Source organism: Rhinatrema bivittatum, chromosome 2 (genome assembly GCF_901001135.1).
Source record: "Rhinatrema bivittatum chromosome 2, aRhiBiv1.1, whole genome shotgun sequence".
In the NCBI taxonomy this organism is placed as follows: domain Eukaryota; kingdom Metazoa; phylum Chordata; class Amphibia; order Gymnophiona; family Rhinatrematidae; genus Rhinatrema; species Rhinatrema bivittatum.
In genome coordinates, this window is record NC_042616.1 from 297,918,790 (window position 1) to 297,936,611 (window position 17,822).

Below are 17,822 nucleotides of genomic sequence, written 5' to 3' on the forward strand. Positions count from 1 at the left end.
GAATACTGAAGAGAAGTGTGAATACCCATTTCTACAACAATAGGAGTGAGGAGTATGGTAAGAGCAATTTGAGTGACTGGAATAATTTTCCTGGATTATTGTGCAACTGTTTGATAACTGTTTCTTGAATATCTCTAAGGCTGTATCTTATTTATTTATTTATTTATTTAACATTTTTCTATACCGACCTTCATGAAAAGGATTCATATCAAACCGGTTTACATGGAACTTAGGGTCTAACTAAATAATAAATAACCAAATAATAAATAAATAACCAAATAACAAGTAGGCCAAAGCAAAGTTACATATAGCAAGGAGATTGAACTTGGGGGCTAGAGTATCCAGGAAGTAGAAAGACAGCGATAAAACTATAAGTTAAATACATATGAAGAATACTGGGCCTGGTGTGAGCGTCTCGTCAGTTGGGCTGAGTCTGGATTGACATTGTAGATATTAGGGGAAGGCTTGGAGGAAAAGCCAGGTCTTAAGTTTTCTTCGGAAGGTAAGAAGGCAGGGTTCCAGTCTAAGGTCTGTCAGCAGATTGTTCCAAATGACGGGGCCCGCGGTGGAGAATGCACGTTCTTTGGTTGAAGTTAGGTGGGTGGATTTAGTTGGTGGGACTTGTAGGGTACCTTTATATGCTTCTCTGATAGGTCTTGCGGATGAGTAGAGTTTGAGAGGGATCTGAAGGTCTAGTGGGAGTTGATTGTGGATGGTATTGTGGATTAGGGTGAGTGCTTTGTGCAGGATTCTGTATTTTATCGGCAGCCAGTGCAGGTTTTGGAGTATGGGGGTGATATGAGCACATCGGTTGGTGTTGGTTAAAATTCTGGCTGCTGCGTTCTGGAGCATCTGTAGTGGTTTGGTGGCGGAGATGGGGAGCCCCAAGAGTAAGGCGTTACAGTAGTCAGTTTTAGAGAAAAGCGTTGACTGGAGGATGGTTCTGAAGTCCTGGAAGTGAAGCAGGGGTTTGAGTCTTTTCAGAACTTAAAGCTTATAGAAACAGTCCTTAGTAATATTGTTGATTGATTTCTTTAAATTCAGATGATTATCTATGATGACTCCTAAGTCCCTTGCTTGAGTGATCTGGGAGTTGGGGAGTGTTTGATCAGTACTGGTTGAGTGGTCGGTGGTTATCAGTAGGATTTCTGTCTTGGCTGCATTGAGAACCAGGTTCAGGCTAGTGAGGAGGCGGTTAATGGACTTAAGGCAATTTTCCCAGTAGGTAAGCGTTTTAAGGAGGGATTCTTTTATGGGGATCAATATCTGAACGTCATCTGCATAGAGGTAGTGTATTAAATTTAGGTTTGTTAGCAGCTGACAGAGGGGCAGTAAGTAGATATTGAAGAGGGTAGGAGATAGTGAAGAGCCTTGTGGGACGCCTAGCGTTGATTTGAAATTTGGGGATTCTTTATTATTGATTCTAACCTTGAAGCTTCTGTTGTTGAGGAAGGAGTTGAACCATCTGAGTGCGAGTCCAGTTATTCCGATGTCTGAGAGGCGGTTTAGAAGGATGGCGTGGTTCACGGTGTCGAAAGTCACAGAGATGTCTAGGAGGATAAGTAGGTAAGAAAGCCCTTTGTCTAGGCCCATAAGGATGTGGTCTGATAGGGAGATGAGAAGGGTTTCTGTACTGGATGATTTACGGAAGCCGTACTGGGAAGGGTATAGGATTTTATGTTCCTCCAGGTAGTCTGAGAGTTGTGTGTTCACTACTTTCTCTGTAAGTTTCGCTAGGAAAGGGAGGTTGGATATAGGTCTGAAACTGGAGAGTTCTTTTGTGTCCAGGTTGGGTTTCTTCAAGAGGGGTTTGAGGGACGCCGTTTTTAGCTCATCCGGGTAGATTCCTTGGGTTAGGGAGCAGTTTATGATGTTAGCCAGAGATCTGGAGATAGTGCCCGGGATGAGGAGCAGAAGTTTAGTCGGGATGTGATCTGTCGGGCGGCTGGATGGTTTCAGTTTCTTGAGGGTGGATTCAGTCTCCAGGGGGGTAGTGGGCTCGAAGGAGTCAAGGGTGGCTCCAGGGTAAGGTGTAGTGTTGGAGTTTAGGGCAGGGGGTATTGAGTTGGTGGGGAGAAGTGCTAGTGTGTTTATAATTTTATCCTGAAAGAAGAGTGTTAGCTCATTTGCTTTGGATTGAGCCCGTCCATCTGGGATGGTAGGGGCAGAGGGTTTAGTGAGTTGGGATACATAGGAGAACAGGGCCCTGGCATCATATTGTATATCATGGATTCTGCTGGAATAAAATTCTTTTTTTATCTGTAAAAGAGAGATCTTGTAGAGATGGAAGGTGCGTTTATAATCGGATAGTGTTGTGATGTTGGGATTCTTACGCCATATGCCTTCTTTGTGTCTGAGGTCTTGTTTCATCCGTTTGAGTTCTGGAGAGAACCAGGGTTGTTTTGTTTTTTTGTGTCCAATTGATGATTTTCGTCGTTTTGGGGCATAGTTTATTGGCTAATGACTCCGTGATATTGCGCCAGGATAGGAGGGCTGAGTTGGGGTTGGAGATATCCAGGTTAGGGAGTTCCTTGGATAGATATTCACTAAGAGTGTCAGAGGCACATGGTTTCCGGAAGTGGATGGTAGAGTGAGGTTGAAACTGAGAAGGGTTTGCTTAAGTCGTGAGGGTAGCTGATATCAGGGAATGGTCAGACCAGGGGACGGGAGTGCAGTCTGGGAAGTTATTGTATGATAGGTTTGAGTTTATGAAGATGAGGTCAAGCTTGTGTCCTGCTTTATGGGTGGGTTTATTGATAATTTGTTCAAAGCCCATAGCCCCGAGTGTGGTGAGGAAGGTTTCACAGTTGGGAGAGAGCGGCGAGGCGTCAACATGTAGATTGAAGTCCCCCAGTATCATGGCTGGTGAGACTGTGTTGATGTGTTTGGCAATGGTTTCTATGAGGGGGGAGGCATCAGAGTCTAGTAATCCTGGTGGAGCATATACTAGAAGAATTTGAATATGTTTTGACTTGAACAGACCAAGTTCCAGTTTTTTAGAGGAAGTCTTGATTGGTTGCTGGTTGAGATTGAGTTCTTTTTTGGAGGCTAGGAGCAGCCCGCCTCCTCTTTTTTTGTGTCTTGGGATTGAGAAAAAGTCGTAGAGGTGTATCGGTAGTTGGTTTATCAGGGGAGTGTCAGCACTTTTTAACCAGGTTTCTGTGATGGCACAGACATCCGGTTTGGAATCCAGCAGATATTCGTTAAGGATGTGGGTTTTCTTTGTAAGGGACTGAGTGATGAAGAGGGTTAGAGTGAATAAAGTGAGTCCTAATAGCTGGCTGAGGGGTGAAATCATGATTGGGATGAGCGATCTCTTGGTGTGGTTCAGGGTTCATTGTAGAAGTCTTGAGTGGTGGGTGTGGTGATGATGAATGATAGGGATGGGGTAGGTTTGCATAGTGCCTTCTCTGATTGTGCAGCAAAAGGAGGGTTGTTGTGTGTATAAGCTGTAAATAGTGGTCTTTAAGTCTCATGTTTGAGTCGGTCTTAAATATGACTGTAGGTGATTGGATGAGAGAGTTGGGAATTGATTGTGAGTAGGGAGTTGTTTGAGAGAGTTGAATGAATTTTGTCTGATGTGGTTGATTGGAGTCTGAGCTGGTGCGGTGCAGGTGCTGAGACACTAGGAGCAGGTTGGGTATTGGGAGCTTGTCCTTATGATGAAGCGAGATTGAGCATATTGAGGGTTAGTTGAGAGAGTTGACTTTAAGTCGGTTTGGCTGTTGCTGACAAATGAGATGCCTGTATGTGCTGGCCATGGCTGGATGAGTTTTGGAAGGATGCTGGATGAATGCTAGATGTGGGTTGGTGATGGTAGATGCTGGTGGGTGCAGGATGGTGAGTGCTGGATGAGTGCTGGCGAGGTTGGTGGAAGCTGGCTGGCAGAAGATGGGAGGGTGTGGCAAGGACTGGAGGCCTGCTGGATTTGTGCTGGGTGATTGCAGGATGAGAGGTGGATGCGTGTTGATGGTCGTAGATGCTGGATGAATGCTGTCCGAGGTTGGAAGAGGAAGGATGAAAGATGGAGGCTGAAGAATGCTGGGTGGAGGTTCGGATGAATTAGTGTAAGGGAGTGGTGGCAGGCGTGAGGGCCTCTGTCCTGGAGGCTCACAAAGGGGCGCGCGATGCCCGGCGCCTCTGCAGATTTAAAGGTCCTCAGTCGGCTCCTGATAGGCCGGCTGAGGTAGTGGGGGGCGCGGCAGAAACTCACCGCTTGTTCCTGCCTTCTTGAATCGCCTCGGGAAATTTTCTTTGAATTTCTTTTAATTCGCTGCTCGATCGCTCTGCTCCGCGCGGCTCACCCTCAGGGTATCTAGGCTGTGAAAGCCTATGAGCTCTAAGTATCTCAGTAATCTTTTCTGTCCTTTACTATCCTGTAAATATTTGCTCTGCTGGTCACTTCAGAAATAAAAGCTTGTTTGAAATTATAATGTAGTATAAACCTTATTTAGGGTGTTTATTGACTATCAGCACCCCCACCATAGAGATAGTGAGGCAAGGGTCACAGAGTGTAGTTGTTGATTACTAGAATATTAACTGATGCTGTCCCTTGCTTAAATATTTATGATTGGCACATGTAATATTTGTAAAGTGAAGTTGATGAAATGTCCAGTTTTCTACAATGTTTGTATTCCATTTAAAGCTTTTAGATATGATTTCAGTTTTCACTTCAGTGTGGCTTTCTCTTCCCTTATGTAGAAAAGTGACTTGCAATATCAATTTTTGTCAGTGAATGAGCCTTGCTCTTCCACGTAATGTGGGACATGTATGATGGATGATTTGACAAAGAGGAATCAAGTGACAATATTTTCATTGAATGCGGTATCACATTGCTGGACTCCATTTATTTCATTCTGATTGCATTCTGTAGTATCTGCTTGGCTCTGGATTTGCAGCTGACCCCCCAAGGACTGGTAGAACATGTAAATATGCCAGCGAGTGTGTATCACTTTAAGTGCACTGTTACCTGTCAAGATTTCAATTCTTCTATCTGTACCCGGCTCCTTATATTTTAAGCTAGGTATCATGAGATCTTCATTCCACATCCAGGTAGTTCAAAAGAAAGGAATCAGTGAAGGTAAAGTTTTTAAAAAAAATCCTCTCTTGATACAGAACCATACCGGCTTGAATACCAGGCTGCAAAGGATACTGCTTCTTCTTAGTGAATGCATACTTGGTTAAACCAACCAACAGCAGAATCAGATTCAGTGTTAAAAATGCTTCCTTCCAGGTCACAATCTAACTCAGAGAAAGGGCAGTCTTTATAAATACAAGGTGCTGCAGTCCATGGCAGGCTTATCTACTCATTTTAGAATCAGACACAGAAAAGGAAGAACAGGTATTGTTGCAGCTGGATTCATGCTGCTTAAAACAGTCTTGCTATGCTAAAGGCAAAGAGGTTCAAATGGAATTTTTTTGACATAATTTAGTTTGGCCACTTTTCCCAGGTTGATACTCATCAGCTTGATGGTGTGCAGCCCTATTTAGATTTTGCCTCTACTAGCGAGCAGTGCATGATGACCTGGTATAAATGCTTTTTTTTTTTTCTGTATCGTTCCTTATCTGCTTCAGATATAACAAAGGTAATAGATATTTCAGTACTGTGTAATAATTATTTCCACTTTTTTTTTTTTTATTGATTTAAGCTGTGATTGTTGAGACCTTTGTATTTACCCTTGAGAGAAATTTCCCTTTCCTTCACCAGCACACTTCCAAGTCTAGATCTCTGAGTCACAAATCAATTATCTTGGGTTTTTTTTCATGCCTAGGGCACAGTATGATGGACACCCTTGCTGTGGCCTTGCGGGTTGCAGAAGAAGCAGTAGAAGAAGCCATTTCCAAGGCAGATGCTTGTAGCGACAGTCTGGTAAAACCTATTAACATTCAGTTAATTTTTTTGCACCAGTTTATTTTTTATACCTGTCAATATTTTAAATTTTAAAGCATTATATAAGGATATGGGATATTGGTGCTAATAGCTAGATATGTATTTTTTTGTGTGTGTTCATTCTGAGATCCATGAATTGATAAATAGTACAGTTTATGGGTACCGATATATAATAATTTAAAAAAAAAAAAGTTTTTCCTTTCAGAAATGCAAAGTAGAATTTCATGCCTGCTGAAGAATTAACTGATGTGATTATTCCACATACCCTAGATAGCTGATACTGTACCTTTCTCTTACCTTGTTAAAGCCAGGGAAAAGGGGTGTGTGTGTGTGTGTGTGTGTGTGTGTGTGTGTGTGTAGGGGGGGGAGGGGTTCTAATTTACTTACCAAACGTGGTATCTATCATAGTTCTGTCATTTTCCCCTGTCATTTCCCCTTCTTTCTTCCCATTTTGATTTGTTTTTATCTCCTAAATCAGGAGTGGGAAACCCCTTTCCTGGAGTGCCACAAACAAGCCTGGTTTTCAGGCTACCTGCAATGAATATGCACGAGATAGATTTGCATGCACTGCCTCCATTTTGTACAGATACCTCACGCATACTCGTTGTGATAGCCTGAAAACCAAACCTGTTTGTGGCACTCCAGAACTGGAGTTGCCGACCCCGTCCTAAGTCATGGTGGGTACCGTTTCAGGTAGAGCTTCTCTATTTCCCCCCCCCCCCCCCAAAGGAGTTTACAGTGATGCCAGGCTAACTCCATGACATCATTCAGTCATGATCCTGGAATGGTTTGATAATACTGAATTCCAATATATGCTGTAGGACAGAAAATGCCAGACAGCATTAGAATAAAAATTTGAAAAGCAGGATTAAGCTATTATCTCATGAGCACATGGAGTCATTGACAGTAGGAAGCAATGTAAAGGCACTTTGGACAATATCACATTTGTTTCCTAGCTTTTAGACTATTATAGCAAGTAGCCAAAACATTTTTTTTGTGCATCGTTGTCTGCTCCCAAACAGCTAGTTAGATTCCAGTGTTTCCCTTCCTCCCCTTGACATTCAGATAATGCTTCCTTTGTGACGGTGAATAATGGAAGCAATATTTCATAGGAAGAGGTGATTACTAGAATGTGGGATGGCCAGTCTCTTCTTCCAATTTCATGATTCCTTTTTATCGCTACAGGAAAATTATTACACTGCCTGAAATATCTAAAAAATAATGATTTGTGTCTTTTATGCTTTAGGGATTGTGAGACCAACCCTTTAAGGATTTTTCCTCAATTTATTTTGACTGGTGCAGAGAAAGATAGTTTTTCCCGTGGTATAAACTGATGATTGTGTTTTAGCCTTTTAGTAGTATTTTCAGGAGCCGCACTTTCTTGCTGCTCTGTTTCTTCAGCATCTAGAACTGTGCTGGTCTCTTGGACCCCACTGCAGACCTTATGCTTTCTTCCAATAACTCCTTAAACTGAACTGTGTAAAACACCTCTGAAATGGTCCCCATCAAGACGAGAAGGGAAAGACGCATTCCACCAATGCAGCAAGAGAGCTCCAGGCTCCACGAGAATGGGGACAGAGTTCTAGAGGAGGTGGTACCCTCTGTTGCATAGTCATCATCTGATCTTAATCCTGTCCCAGCCCATTCTTCTTCCTCTTGACAAAATCTCTTCAGAAGTGAATCAGAGTCAGGGACAGAAAAATCTCAGGCACCTGATCATCCAGGCAACAAATACTCAACTCCTGACACCTGCTGCTGTGACCCAGTGCAACCCATGCTGCAACTCAGTGGAGCTCATTCTGCACTGGAACATAGAAAGAAGTCACCACTGTGTGCTGAGTCCATCCCCACCTCTCTCCCTGCCTTTTACCCTCATTCTCCTGTCAACCTTTCACTTCTTCCTTCCTCCCTTCTTCCCGTCTTCCACCTTCCTGATCAAAGTGCCAGGAACCTATCCCAGCTGCTCTGAGCACCTCACTACCTCGCCTATTTTGCTGCTCCGGCACTCTGATAGGGATGAGCTAATACAGAGTAGAAATTACTCTCATGAGCTGTGAAAATACAAGAGAGCCAAATTAGGAGAGTACAAGGAGTGGAGCATATTTAGAGGCTATTTGTTGCATTCCGTGGCTCAGAGGGGCCTCCCGGGAGCTATGCTACTCATCCCAATGCTGCCATGCCTCCCATTGGATGCAAGGCCCACCGGCCCAGCGGGACAACCCTCTCAGACTTAAAGGGCCCGCAGCGGGAAAAACCCTGCTGCACCCTTAGAAAACATCACCCACCTGGGCCTATTTAAAAGCAGGCCACAAGCCCTTCAGATGCTGTAGCAACAGGTACTCCTATGAGTCTAGTTTATGCTTCATCTACCCAGCCTGTTCCTGCCTCATTCATCCAGCCTGACTGCCTCATCTGCCCAGCCTGACCTCATCTTGCCAGCCCAGCCTGTTCCTCTTCCTGTCCTGCCTTTCGCCTGCTTACCCCTTGGACTGATATCAGGTTTTGACCTTTGCCTGGATCTCCGTTTTTGCCTGTCTGCTGCCCACCTCAATTGTCTGGACTTCCGTTGTGCCTGTCTGCTGCCCATCTCGACCCTTGCCTGGCCCTGGACTCTGTTACTTTGCCTACATCCAGAGATCCTCTCTTTCCTACTGGCCCCGGCGCCCAAAGGCTCAGCCTGAGGGGATTGAGGGCTGGTAAAAGTGAAGCTTCTTCCTGCCTCCCCAGGGTGCGCCTGCTGGCAGTGAGAACCTGCGGGGCTCGTCCCTGCAGATAGTCAATCTCCCCTCAGCCTAAGGGTCCAACACTACTCCATCAGGAAGGAGAGGAACTAAAGATTAGGAGAAGAGATTAGGTGGAGGGAGAGGGAAGAGGCTGTAGAGCGAGGAAGGGAGGAAAGCAAAGAAAACCAAAAAGAGAAAAAATCATCCCAAAAAGAACTCCACCCCCCCATGCATACAATAAAAAGGTGATCAGATGACTATAATAGAATAATATTTCAATATTCAAATTTTAAGTAAGGAACTAATTATTAAACTAATCAAATATATGCCAGCTCCAAGTTCTTTTTAATGTGACTTTCATCATTGGGATATGCTTGTTGGTCAGCGCTGCGTACGTCTGGTAGCACTATAGAAATGTTAAGTGCTATATCCTGAATCACTGGTGCTGTAAATTCATCGTGTGTCTGCAGTTCTTATTAATATGCATCTTTTTTTTCAGGACAAGCAACATGAGGCAAGTTATTTACGAGAACATAAGGAAGAGCTGATTGAAGAGCTGGCCACCACAATAGTGCAGAAGGTACTGTATTGTATGTTATCCAAATTTTCTGTTGCCAAAATATGTTGAGGGTGCTGCTTTTTTTTTTTTTCTTTGTTCTGAACAGTAGAAGTGTTTGTTTGCTGCAAAATCACAAGTTCATAAATACAAACAGTAAAACAGAATCAGTTAACCACCAACAAACGTCATTGTAGTAGTTGCTCCAGGAAACGTTCCAGAATAATAGCGCAATATGTTTCCAGAGCAGTGCATATAAGTTTACCCTACAGGATCATAACAGTGCTTTTAAGTGTTAATGGTTTATAAGCTGAAGTGTGATCAAATCTATGTTGCTTGAAACTAGAGTGAAAAAAAGACAGCCAGCAAAAAGCACTGTGGGTAGGCCTGCTAGCATTTATTGGGACAAGCAATCCAAAGACAGGTTTGCATGCTTCCTTTTCCAAAGTACAGAACTGCAGTAGTTGTTCCGTCCATTAAAAAATGGAATTAGAGTTGAATCAATTAGTAGTTAAGCATTAAAAGTTCAGCGTCAGCAATTCTTGTAGAGTTCATTTCCAACATTCAGATCACAACACTAAATTTCCGGATATGGAATGTACTAAATGATCTTTCCCATTTTATGTCTATGAGAAAAATGTTTAGTACATTTGGCCCTTAGGGCCTTATTAAATAAAGATTTTTTTTTTCCATAGGCACAGAATGAGAAGTCCTTTTTGATTAAGGGTCTTAGATTCAAGACAAACAATTTACTGCTTTTGGTTATTCAGCTTCTTGTAGCTCTTGAACTTTCAACTCATATATTCAGTTTATGTAAATGTTACCAAACTAATTCCATGTTATCCTGACATGCTAGTGCAATCCTGGTTTTATTACAAGCTGTTTTTTTTTTTAATTATTGGGCTCAGCATATGTAGAAACATGACAGAAAAAGACTGTTTGGCCTGTCATATCTGCCCATTCACAAAATTGTTCATCTCTTCAATTCGTAATACTCCTTCAGACATCCACTGTGCTTTTCCCATGCTTTCTTGAATGCAGATACTGTCCTTGTCCCTACCACTTTCACGGGGAGGCTGTTCCATGCATCTGCCAACCATTCTATAAAGAAATACTTTCCTAGATTACTCCTGAGTCTACCTCCTTTCACTCTTATCCCATGATCCCTCATTCCAGAGTCTTCTTTCCGATGAAACAGCCCACCTCCTGTGCATTGATACCTTGAGATATTTAAATGTCTCCATCATATCTCCCCATCCCTCCTTTCCTCTAAGATATAAAGGCTTAGATCTTTAAGTCTGTCCCCTTATACTTTACAGTGAAGACCACTGATCATTTTAGTAGCCACCCTCTGGACCGTCTCCATCCTGTTTACATCCTTTTGAAGGTGCGGTCTCCAGAATTGTACACAGTATTCCAAGTGAGATCTCATCAAGGACCTATACAGGGGCAATATCACCTCCCTTTTTCTGCTGACCATTGGTTGCTCCCTATATAACCAAGCATCTTTCTGGCTTTTGCCATTGCTTAATCCATCTGTTTGGCCACTTTGAGATCATCAGATAAGATCATATGAGATCCTGCTTTGTTTTCTCCAGAGAAGAATTTCACCCCCTAGGCTCCACTGTTTCCTGGAAGTTGCAGCCCAAAATGCACAATGCTGCATTTTATAGCATTAAACTTTTGCTGCCAGACTCTAGACCATTCTTCGACCTTTGCTAGATCCTTTCTCATGTTTTCCACACCTTGCTGGGTGTCTACTCTGTCACAGGTTCTGGTGTCACCTGAAAAAAATATAAAAGATATCACTTATGTTGAAAAGAGCCAGTCCATGGCCGATCCCTGTTGCATAGTGCTTTCCTTGGAGTGAGCTTTCCTTGGAGTGAGCTCCTTTTACCACTAACCCTTTGTTACGTGCCACTCAACCAGTTTCTAATAGAGATGTGAATCGGAACCGGAATCTGATCGGTTCCGGTTCCGATTCAAATCTTAAAATTTTTATCGTCCGGCTCAATTTTTTTTTTGTTATCGGCTGCGCCCGATCCGATAACAAAAAAATTCTCCCCCACCCTCCCGAACCCCCCAAAAAATTTTAAAATTACCTGGTAGTCCAGTGGGGGCGCGGGGAGTGATCTCCCGCTCTGGCCATTGGCTGCGTTAATAAAAATGGTGCCGATGGCCCTTTGCCCTTACCATGTGACAGGGAATCCGTGCCATTGGCCGGCCCCTGTCACATGGTAAGGGCAAAGGGCCATTGACGCCATTTTTATTAGTGGCAGCCAAAATGGCGCCGATGGCCCGAGAGCGGGAGATCGCGCCGGGACCCCCCCGCTGGACCACCAGATAATTTAAAACATTTTGGGGTGGTTTGGGAGGGTAAAGGATTCATTTTAAAGGGTCGGGGTGGGTTTAGGGGTTGTTTTGGTGTGCCCTAGTTTCTAACCCAGTCAGACACTATAGGGTCCAAACCAAGAGCACATAGTTTATTTATGTCACTTTTGCAGAACTATTGTCAAAAGCCTTACTGAATCCAACTATATTACATCTACGCTTTCCCCCTGATCCAACACTCTGGCCCCAGTCAAAGAAATTGATCAGATTCATCTAACAAAAGCTACCTTTGGTTAAAAAAAAACATTCAGCCTCGGACCTTGGATTCCAGAAACTTCCCTTTCCTCTGTTTTTGCAGTGACACTATGGATTTAATCAATGCAGAGGTCAGACTGACCTGACCGGCCTGTAGTCCCCAGCCGCCCCGTCAGTTCCACTTTTGTGAAGAGGAGCAAAATCTGACTGTCTCCAGTCCTCTGGAACTATCCCAACTCTAAGCATTAAAAAGGTCAGTCAGCATAGCTGCCGGAACTTCTCTAAGTTCCCTCAAAACCCCTTGGATGTAACCCATCCTTGTAGCTTGTCCAGCCCCAGCTCTTTTTATACTTTTTTATCTAGCTCCTCACAAACGCAGTCATCTGAAAATAGTTTGAGATTTACTTCACTTCCAATACTATTTCTATCCATTTTCTATGGCACTTTCTCAGAAAACACCAATAGAAATATTTGTTAAGCAATTCCGGTTTTTCCTCATCAGCTTCTCCATTAAATCTTTATCCATTTCTTCTTTCTGTGAAGGAGGTCTATATATCTCACCAATATAAATGAATGTTCCATTCTTTCTTTTCAGATTATTGCAATGCAGAGTGCCTCTTCCTTACCTTGTAAACCTTGCAGCTCTGCTGCATTTATATTATCTATCTATCTATATATAATTGTCTCTCAGGCTCCTACACACAGGCAAGCACAGACACAGGCACAGGCAAGCACCCATACACATAAGCACATATAAAGATATACATTACATACACACACATAAACACATACACAGACACATTCACAATCACATACAAGCACACACATGTACATACACAGTCTCTCACATATTCATCCACACAAACACACAGGCAGCCACATTCAAACACAGGCTGCCAGAAACACATATTCACACACAAGCCCCCCCCCCCCCGTCTCCAAACACACAGGCACCACCAGATCCCCTTCTTCAGTCACTGCTGAATAGGGTCCGGGTGGCCCTCTCTTCCTTTTGTTGCCGTGAGATGGAAACGGCAGTGGACAACCTGCAGACCTCTGCAGAGTGAGACTAATATTCACATACCTAGGAAATGGAAAACCTGTCCAGCTAAAGTTAGCTGAGTAAGTTACCTTTGATATTCAAAGGGCAATATGTCCTCCTGGATATCCCTGATTAAAGTTATCCAGATAACTTTAGCTGGATAACTTTAAACCTGCTATTTTTAACTATCATCAGTTAGATGTAAAAGAGGTAATTTGCAAAGGAGTCACAAGTTTAAATGTAACATTCTACAGTAGCAATTTTCAAAAGCCATTTAGAGGTGTAAAGTGCACTTACACGTGTAAAACCCAGTTTTAAGCATGTAAATGCTTTTGAAAATTACCCCCCCAAAGTTACCCGGCTATGGTTGGCTGGATAACTTCAACCTTAACCATCAATGTTCAAAACAATAGAGCCAAATACATGACAAACTACAAGCTTGTAAAAAAACAAATAAGATCGCAGGTCTAGTGCCCTGTAACAGTCACCCCGCCCCCCCCAAGCTTTAAATATTCAATCCTGGGTGGCTGAGCTTGCAGCCTCCCCTCAAACCTCTTCCAGCTACCAAAAAATTTGAAAGAACCAGTGCCAGTCTCCAGCCCGCCCGGGGCCAGCTAAAGAGGCATGTGGGGCTCTGGGTGAAAAAAGTTGATGGTGGCCCCCTCCAACTGAACCTTGCTCCTCAGAGACAAAGGGTAAAGAAGTCAGACTGAGGGCAGGAAGGAATAAGGGCAAACACCTCACCCCCCCCCCCCCCCCAAGACTGACATGGGTAAATGATGGTGTGCATACTTTATTTCTCCCCCTGACCTCAGAACTCTCCCCATTCCCCATCTCCACTCTACTGCTGGCCTTGGAAACATAGAAATACACATTCTCTAGATGTAGAAGAAATACATCTATAGAATAAAAATACATATTTTTTTTTCATTTTCTATCAATCATGCATCCCTGGATCACACATCAGCAGTACTCAGGCAAAAAATCTCCAACTTAAATTTCAAATTTTATCTAAATAGAAGTAGAGCACAACCTTAGACTATGCATATCTTGGCTAGACATTAACTGTATCTGGCAATTTGGTTATGAGACATTACAAGAAAAACTCCTAAGGGCCCTATATGCAATAAAGAAAGCCCTGGCCAATTTTAGCCACCCAGCAAAACTATTTTTAAAAATCATTTGACAGTATTGCATCAACAATTTTACAAAATGGATACAAGAGCTTATCCATTTAACACCTCATAAATTACTCAAAATATTCCCACAGGTGTCAGTTAACTGTTGGAGACAGATACAGAATAAAGAAACCGTAAAGCATACATAGAAATGTACAAACAAAAACTGAACTGGAAATCACAACTAGCCAGATGCTGTTTGTAGTGCATCATTACTATTACTTATAAAGCATTAAATAATAAAAGCAAGAAATATAAATCATAATAGTAAAACCATACTAATAAATATAATAAATATTTCTAAACATCTGATGAATAATCCAATAATTAAAAAATGCTATAAATTTCCCTAAACATCATTAAAATATTTAAAAACAGCAGAAACATCAAATAACACCCAATAATTAAAACTAATAAGGATTCAAAAATCTGCTCTCCATACCTGTGATCTTTTGACTTCCAGACACCCTGAGATTGTGATGGATTGTGGGATGCATAAACTTTATCTTCTCTCTTTCACACACACACACACACTTATATGTATATTCACTCACACACTCCCTCTCTGTCACATGCACAGGCTCTCTCTCCCTTGTGCACACATACCCTCTCTTTCCCTCCACACACAAATTTACAGATGTTCATTCTCTCACAAACTCCTTTTCAAATACACACACCTATGCTCACACATACCCAGGCTCACCCATACACAGGCTCATGCATTTAAACATGCTCTCATACATACCCACACTATGTGTGCATGGGTGAGCTTACACACATGCATACAGGCTCATACACACAGATCTCACTCTCACACACACACACACACACACACACACACACAAACATATTCATTTTCTCATACACCCCCTCTCTCTCACATTCACAGTCCCTCTCTCTCTTGTACGCATACACAAACACATATGGTTTCTCTCTCACACACACATACACAGGCTCTCTCTCACACAAATACATAGGCTGTCACATACACGTCTCACTCTCAGGGCCCCCCACCCCCCGTCATCAAGCCATGGTAGATGGAATTTGCCACAGCTACATGGGGCCTTTCTTTGGCTGCGGTGGGATGGGGTCCATGGCGGTCACACCAGGCCTTTCTTTGGTTGCAGTGGGATGGGATCCACCGCACCTCTCTCCTGCCATAGTAGGATGGGATCTGCCTTTGCCCCACCACCATGGGATGGGTGATGCTGGTGGTGCCCAGGCCGCCCCTCAGTTCACGGCATCCTAGATAACTGCCCAGCTCACCCTACCCAAATTCCGGCTTTGTGACTGCCCTCCCACTCCCAAATTAAGAAACTTTTTTTTAAAAAGGTAGCCTTCAGGCCCCCATCCCAACCCTAACACTCCCACCCTCCTGGTACCTTTATGCACTAAAATCTTCAGCCTATGCTTCCAGGTTATTTCCCCAAGTGGCGGCAGAATCACCGGGCCTCAGTTGCAGAAGGTTGTTACCACGATCCAGGCTTGAAGATATTAGTGCTTGATGACATCAGGAGAGTGGGAGGGCTAGAGTTGTGGTGGAGGGGTGGGTGTGGAGGGGGAGGGAGGGGAGCCCTGGGGATTACCTTTTTAAAAAAATGTTCTTCACCCGGGAGCAGGTGGGCGGGAGTCTGGTTCTGCTTCTTTATATTTTTCAGGAGATGGGGAAGATTTTGGAGGGAGGCTGCAAGCTCAGCCACACAGGGTGGAATATCTGGAGCTCGGGAGGAGGATGACGGAGGGAATGTGATATGGCACTAGGCCCACAATTTTTTTTTTTTTTTAATATAAATTTGGCCGCCAGTTGGGGTTATAGTCACCCAGAAACTCATTTCTGGATAATTTTAGACCTGCTCTCAGGCATGCCTTGAGATAGTCGAATAACATGTATGCTAACTCTAAATATCAAAGCTAACTAGATAAGTTATTCAGCTAACTCAGCCCTGTCCCAGAATGCCCCCAACATGCCCCTTTCTTATTTGGCTAAATCTTAGCTGGATAATGGCTTATTTGGGCTAACGTTTAGCCATATAAGTAAGTGGAATGTTCAAAACTCTTATAACCACTGAAGGGTACTTAAAAAGGGTCATTTTCAAAGCCATTTCCTAGGGTAAAAAGGTGCTTTATCCAAGAAACGGGCTTTTGGAAAATTGCCTGCCCTATAAATGAGTAAAAGTATGGGTTTAAGCACAGACTTCTCCTACAGTAGTTGATGGGATTTGGAATTTAAATTTTCAAACGCGTGCTTGTTTTTTCACTCAGAAAAATTTGCCACACAAAATAGCAGGTGCAACTAACTGTGTGGGGGCAGTTTTCAAAGTGAAAATACATGCTTGCTTTTACTTTGAAAATGAATGCAAAGTCTGTGGATAAAAAATACCTGCAGACTTTGCAGATATGTGGCCAGGCTGAAAATGACCCCCCCCCCCTCCCCCACCCCTTCAACCAATACATATCCATCATAATTAGACAAGGAAAGGAAAGCATCACCCTCTTTCTACCTCATTTATCTAGGCTGCTGTTAATTGTGAGAAATCAGCATGGGAAGGGTTTATAATCTGCCAAGTGACCTAAGTAGCTGGTCCTCTCAGAACAATACTAAATTGTTCTGAGAGGATCAATTCTAAAGAAGCTCCACTGGCTCCCAGTCAAATCTCGAATCCTGTTTAAACTTCTATCAATCACCCACAAAGCCATATTCAACAACACTCCACTGGACCTCAGAATCCCTCTTCAGCTTCACACCTCTTCCCCACCGCTAAGATTAGCACAAAGAGGAACTCTACATGCACCTCCCATGAAAACATCTTTAAGTAAAAGAGCTCTATCCACAGCAGGCCCCAAACAGTGGAATCTGCTTCCTCCAGAGCTAAGGCTGATACATTGCCCCAACACGTTCAAAAAAAGACTCAAGACATGGCTATTCGGTCAAGCATTCCCTTAACTTACTTTAGTCTTCCACAGCTCCCATAGACTGCTTTCATACTGTTGACGTCCAGAACCTATGCTCATGTTTTTACTCATCAATAAGAAATTTCTCCCTCCTCCCCCCCTCCATGAACAACCTTCCTCCCCCCTCCCCCTCCCATTAGCAAACCTCCCTCCCCATGCGCTAGTTTCGCTCTAATAGTGCATACTGCTACTGTTCCTAGTTATGTTATGTTATATTATCCTAGTTGTTCACTCCCTTGTTCATTGTAAGACATATGTTGTCATTGTTTTCTACTTGTTATAATGTAAACCGGAGTGATAAGTAATTCTGTTACCTGAACTTCGGTATAAAAAAAAAAAGTTATAAATAAATAAATAAATAACAATACTAGTATGGATGCTAAAGCCATCATAATTCCATCTCTTTGAAAGCATTGAAAAAGGTCTTTGGAACAGGATTGTTGTCAGCTCTGTCCTGAGACTCTTTTCTACTTCAGTGGAATTGGACGGAGTAAAGGGGAAACAGCATGACACTGGTCAGCTCATATCATTTTCTATGGAAGAACAAGAAAGAACACCCTTTTTCTCCCATAGGAAAAACTGTGAGAGTGGTGCAGCCACCGGTTTGCCTTGGGGGCCTGCGCCCCTCACTTTTGGCTCAGGCCCACCCCCCTCACAGCAGGATCTAAGTTAGAGCTTGAAAGGTACAGGAGTTAGAGGACCTAGAGAAACTGGAATTGCTACCAGTCCATCATCTCCTGCATTTAGATGGAGGGTTAACTTAAAAGGGAGCTACTACTGCTCTTGGGCTAGACATGTAAAAGTTTGAGGCCACCAAAGTCTTTCTGTTTACTTTTGGCAGTTAATTATTCATCTACCCCCAACCCCAACCTTTTAAAGGTTCAGGAATGCCTGG

At 43.1% G+C, this 17,822-nt stretch overlaps 1 protein-coding gene across 6 annotated transcripts in view; it reads left to right on the forward strand.

Annotated features, from left to right (window-relative positions):
* The window catches only part of MYRIP (myosin VIIA and Rab interacting protein), a 627,821-nt gene that overhangs the window by 404,754 nt on the left and 205,245 nt on the right, over positions 1–17,822 (forward strand). For all 6 annotated transcript variants that reach the window (XM_029589668.1, XM_029589670.1, XM_029589666.1 and 3 more), the window contains exons 6-7: positions 5,772–5,869; positions 9,113–9,193. In XM_029589668.1, the coding sequence (XP_029445528.1) occupies positions 5,772–5,869; positions 9,113–9,193 (179 nt within the window). The remainder of the gene's footprint in view (positions 1–5,771; positions 5,870–9,112; positions 9,194–17,822) is intronic.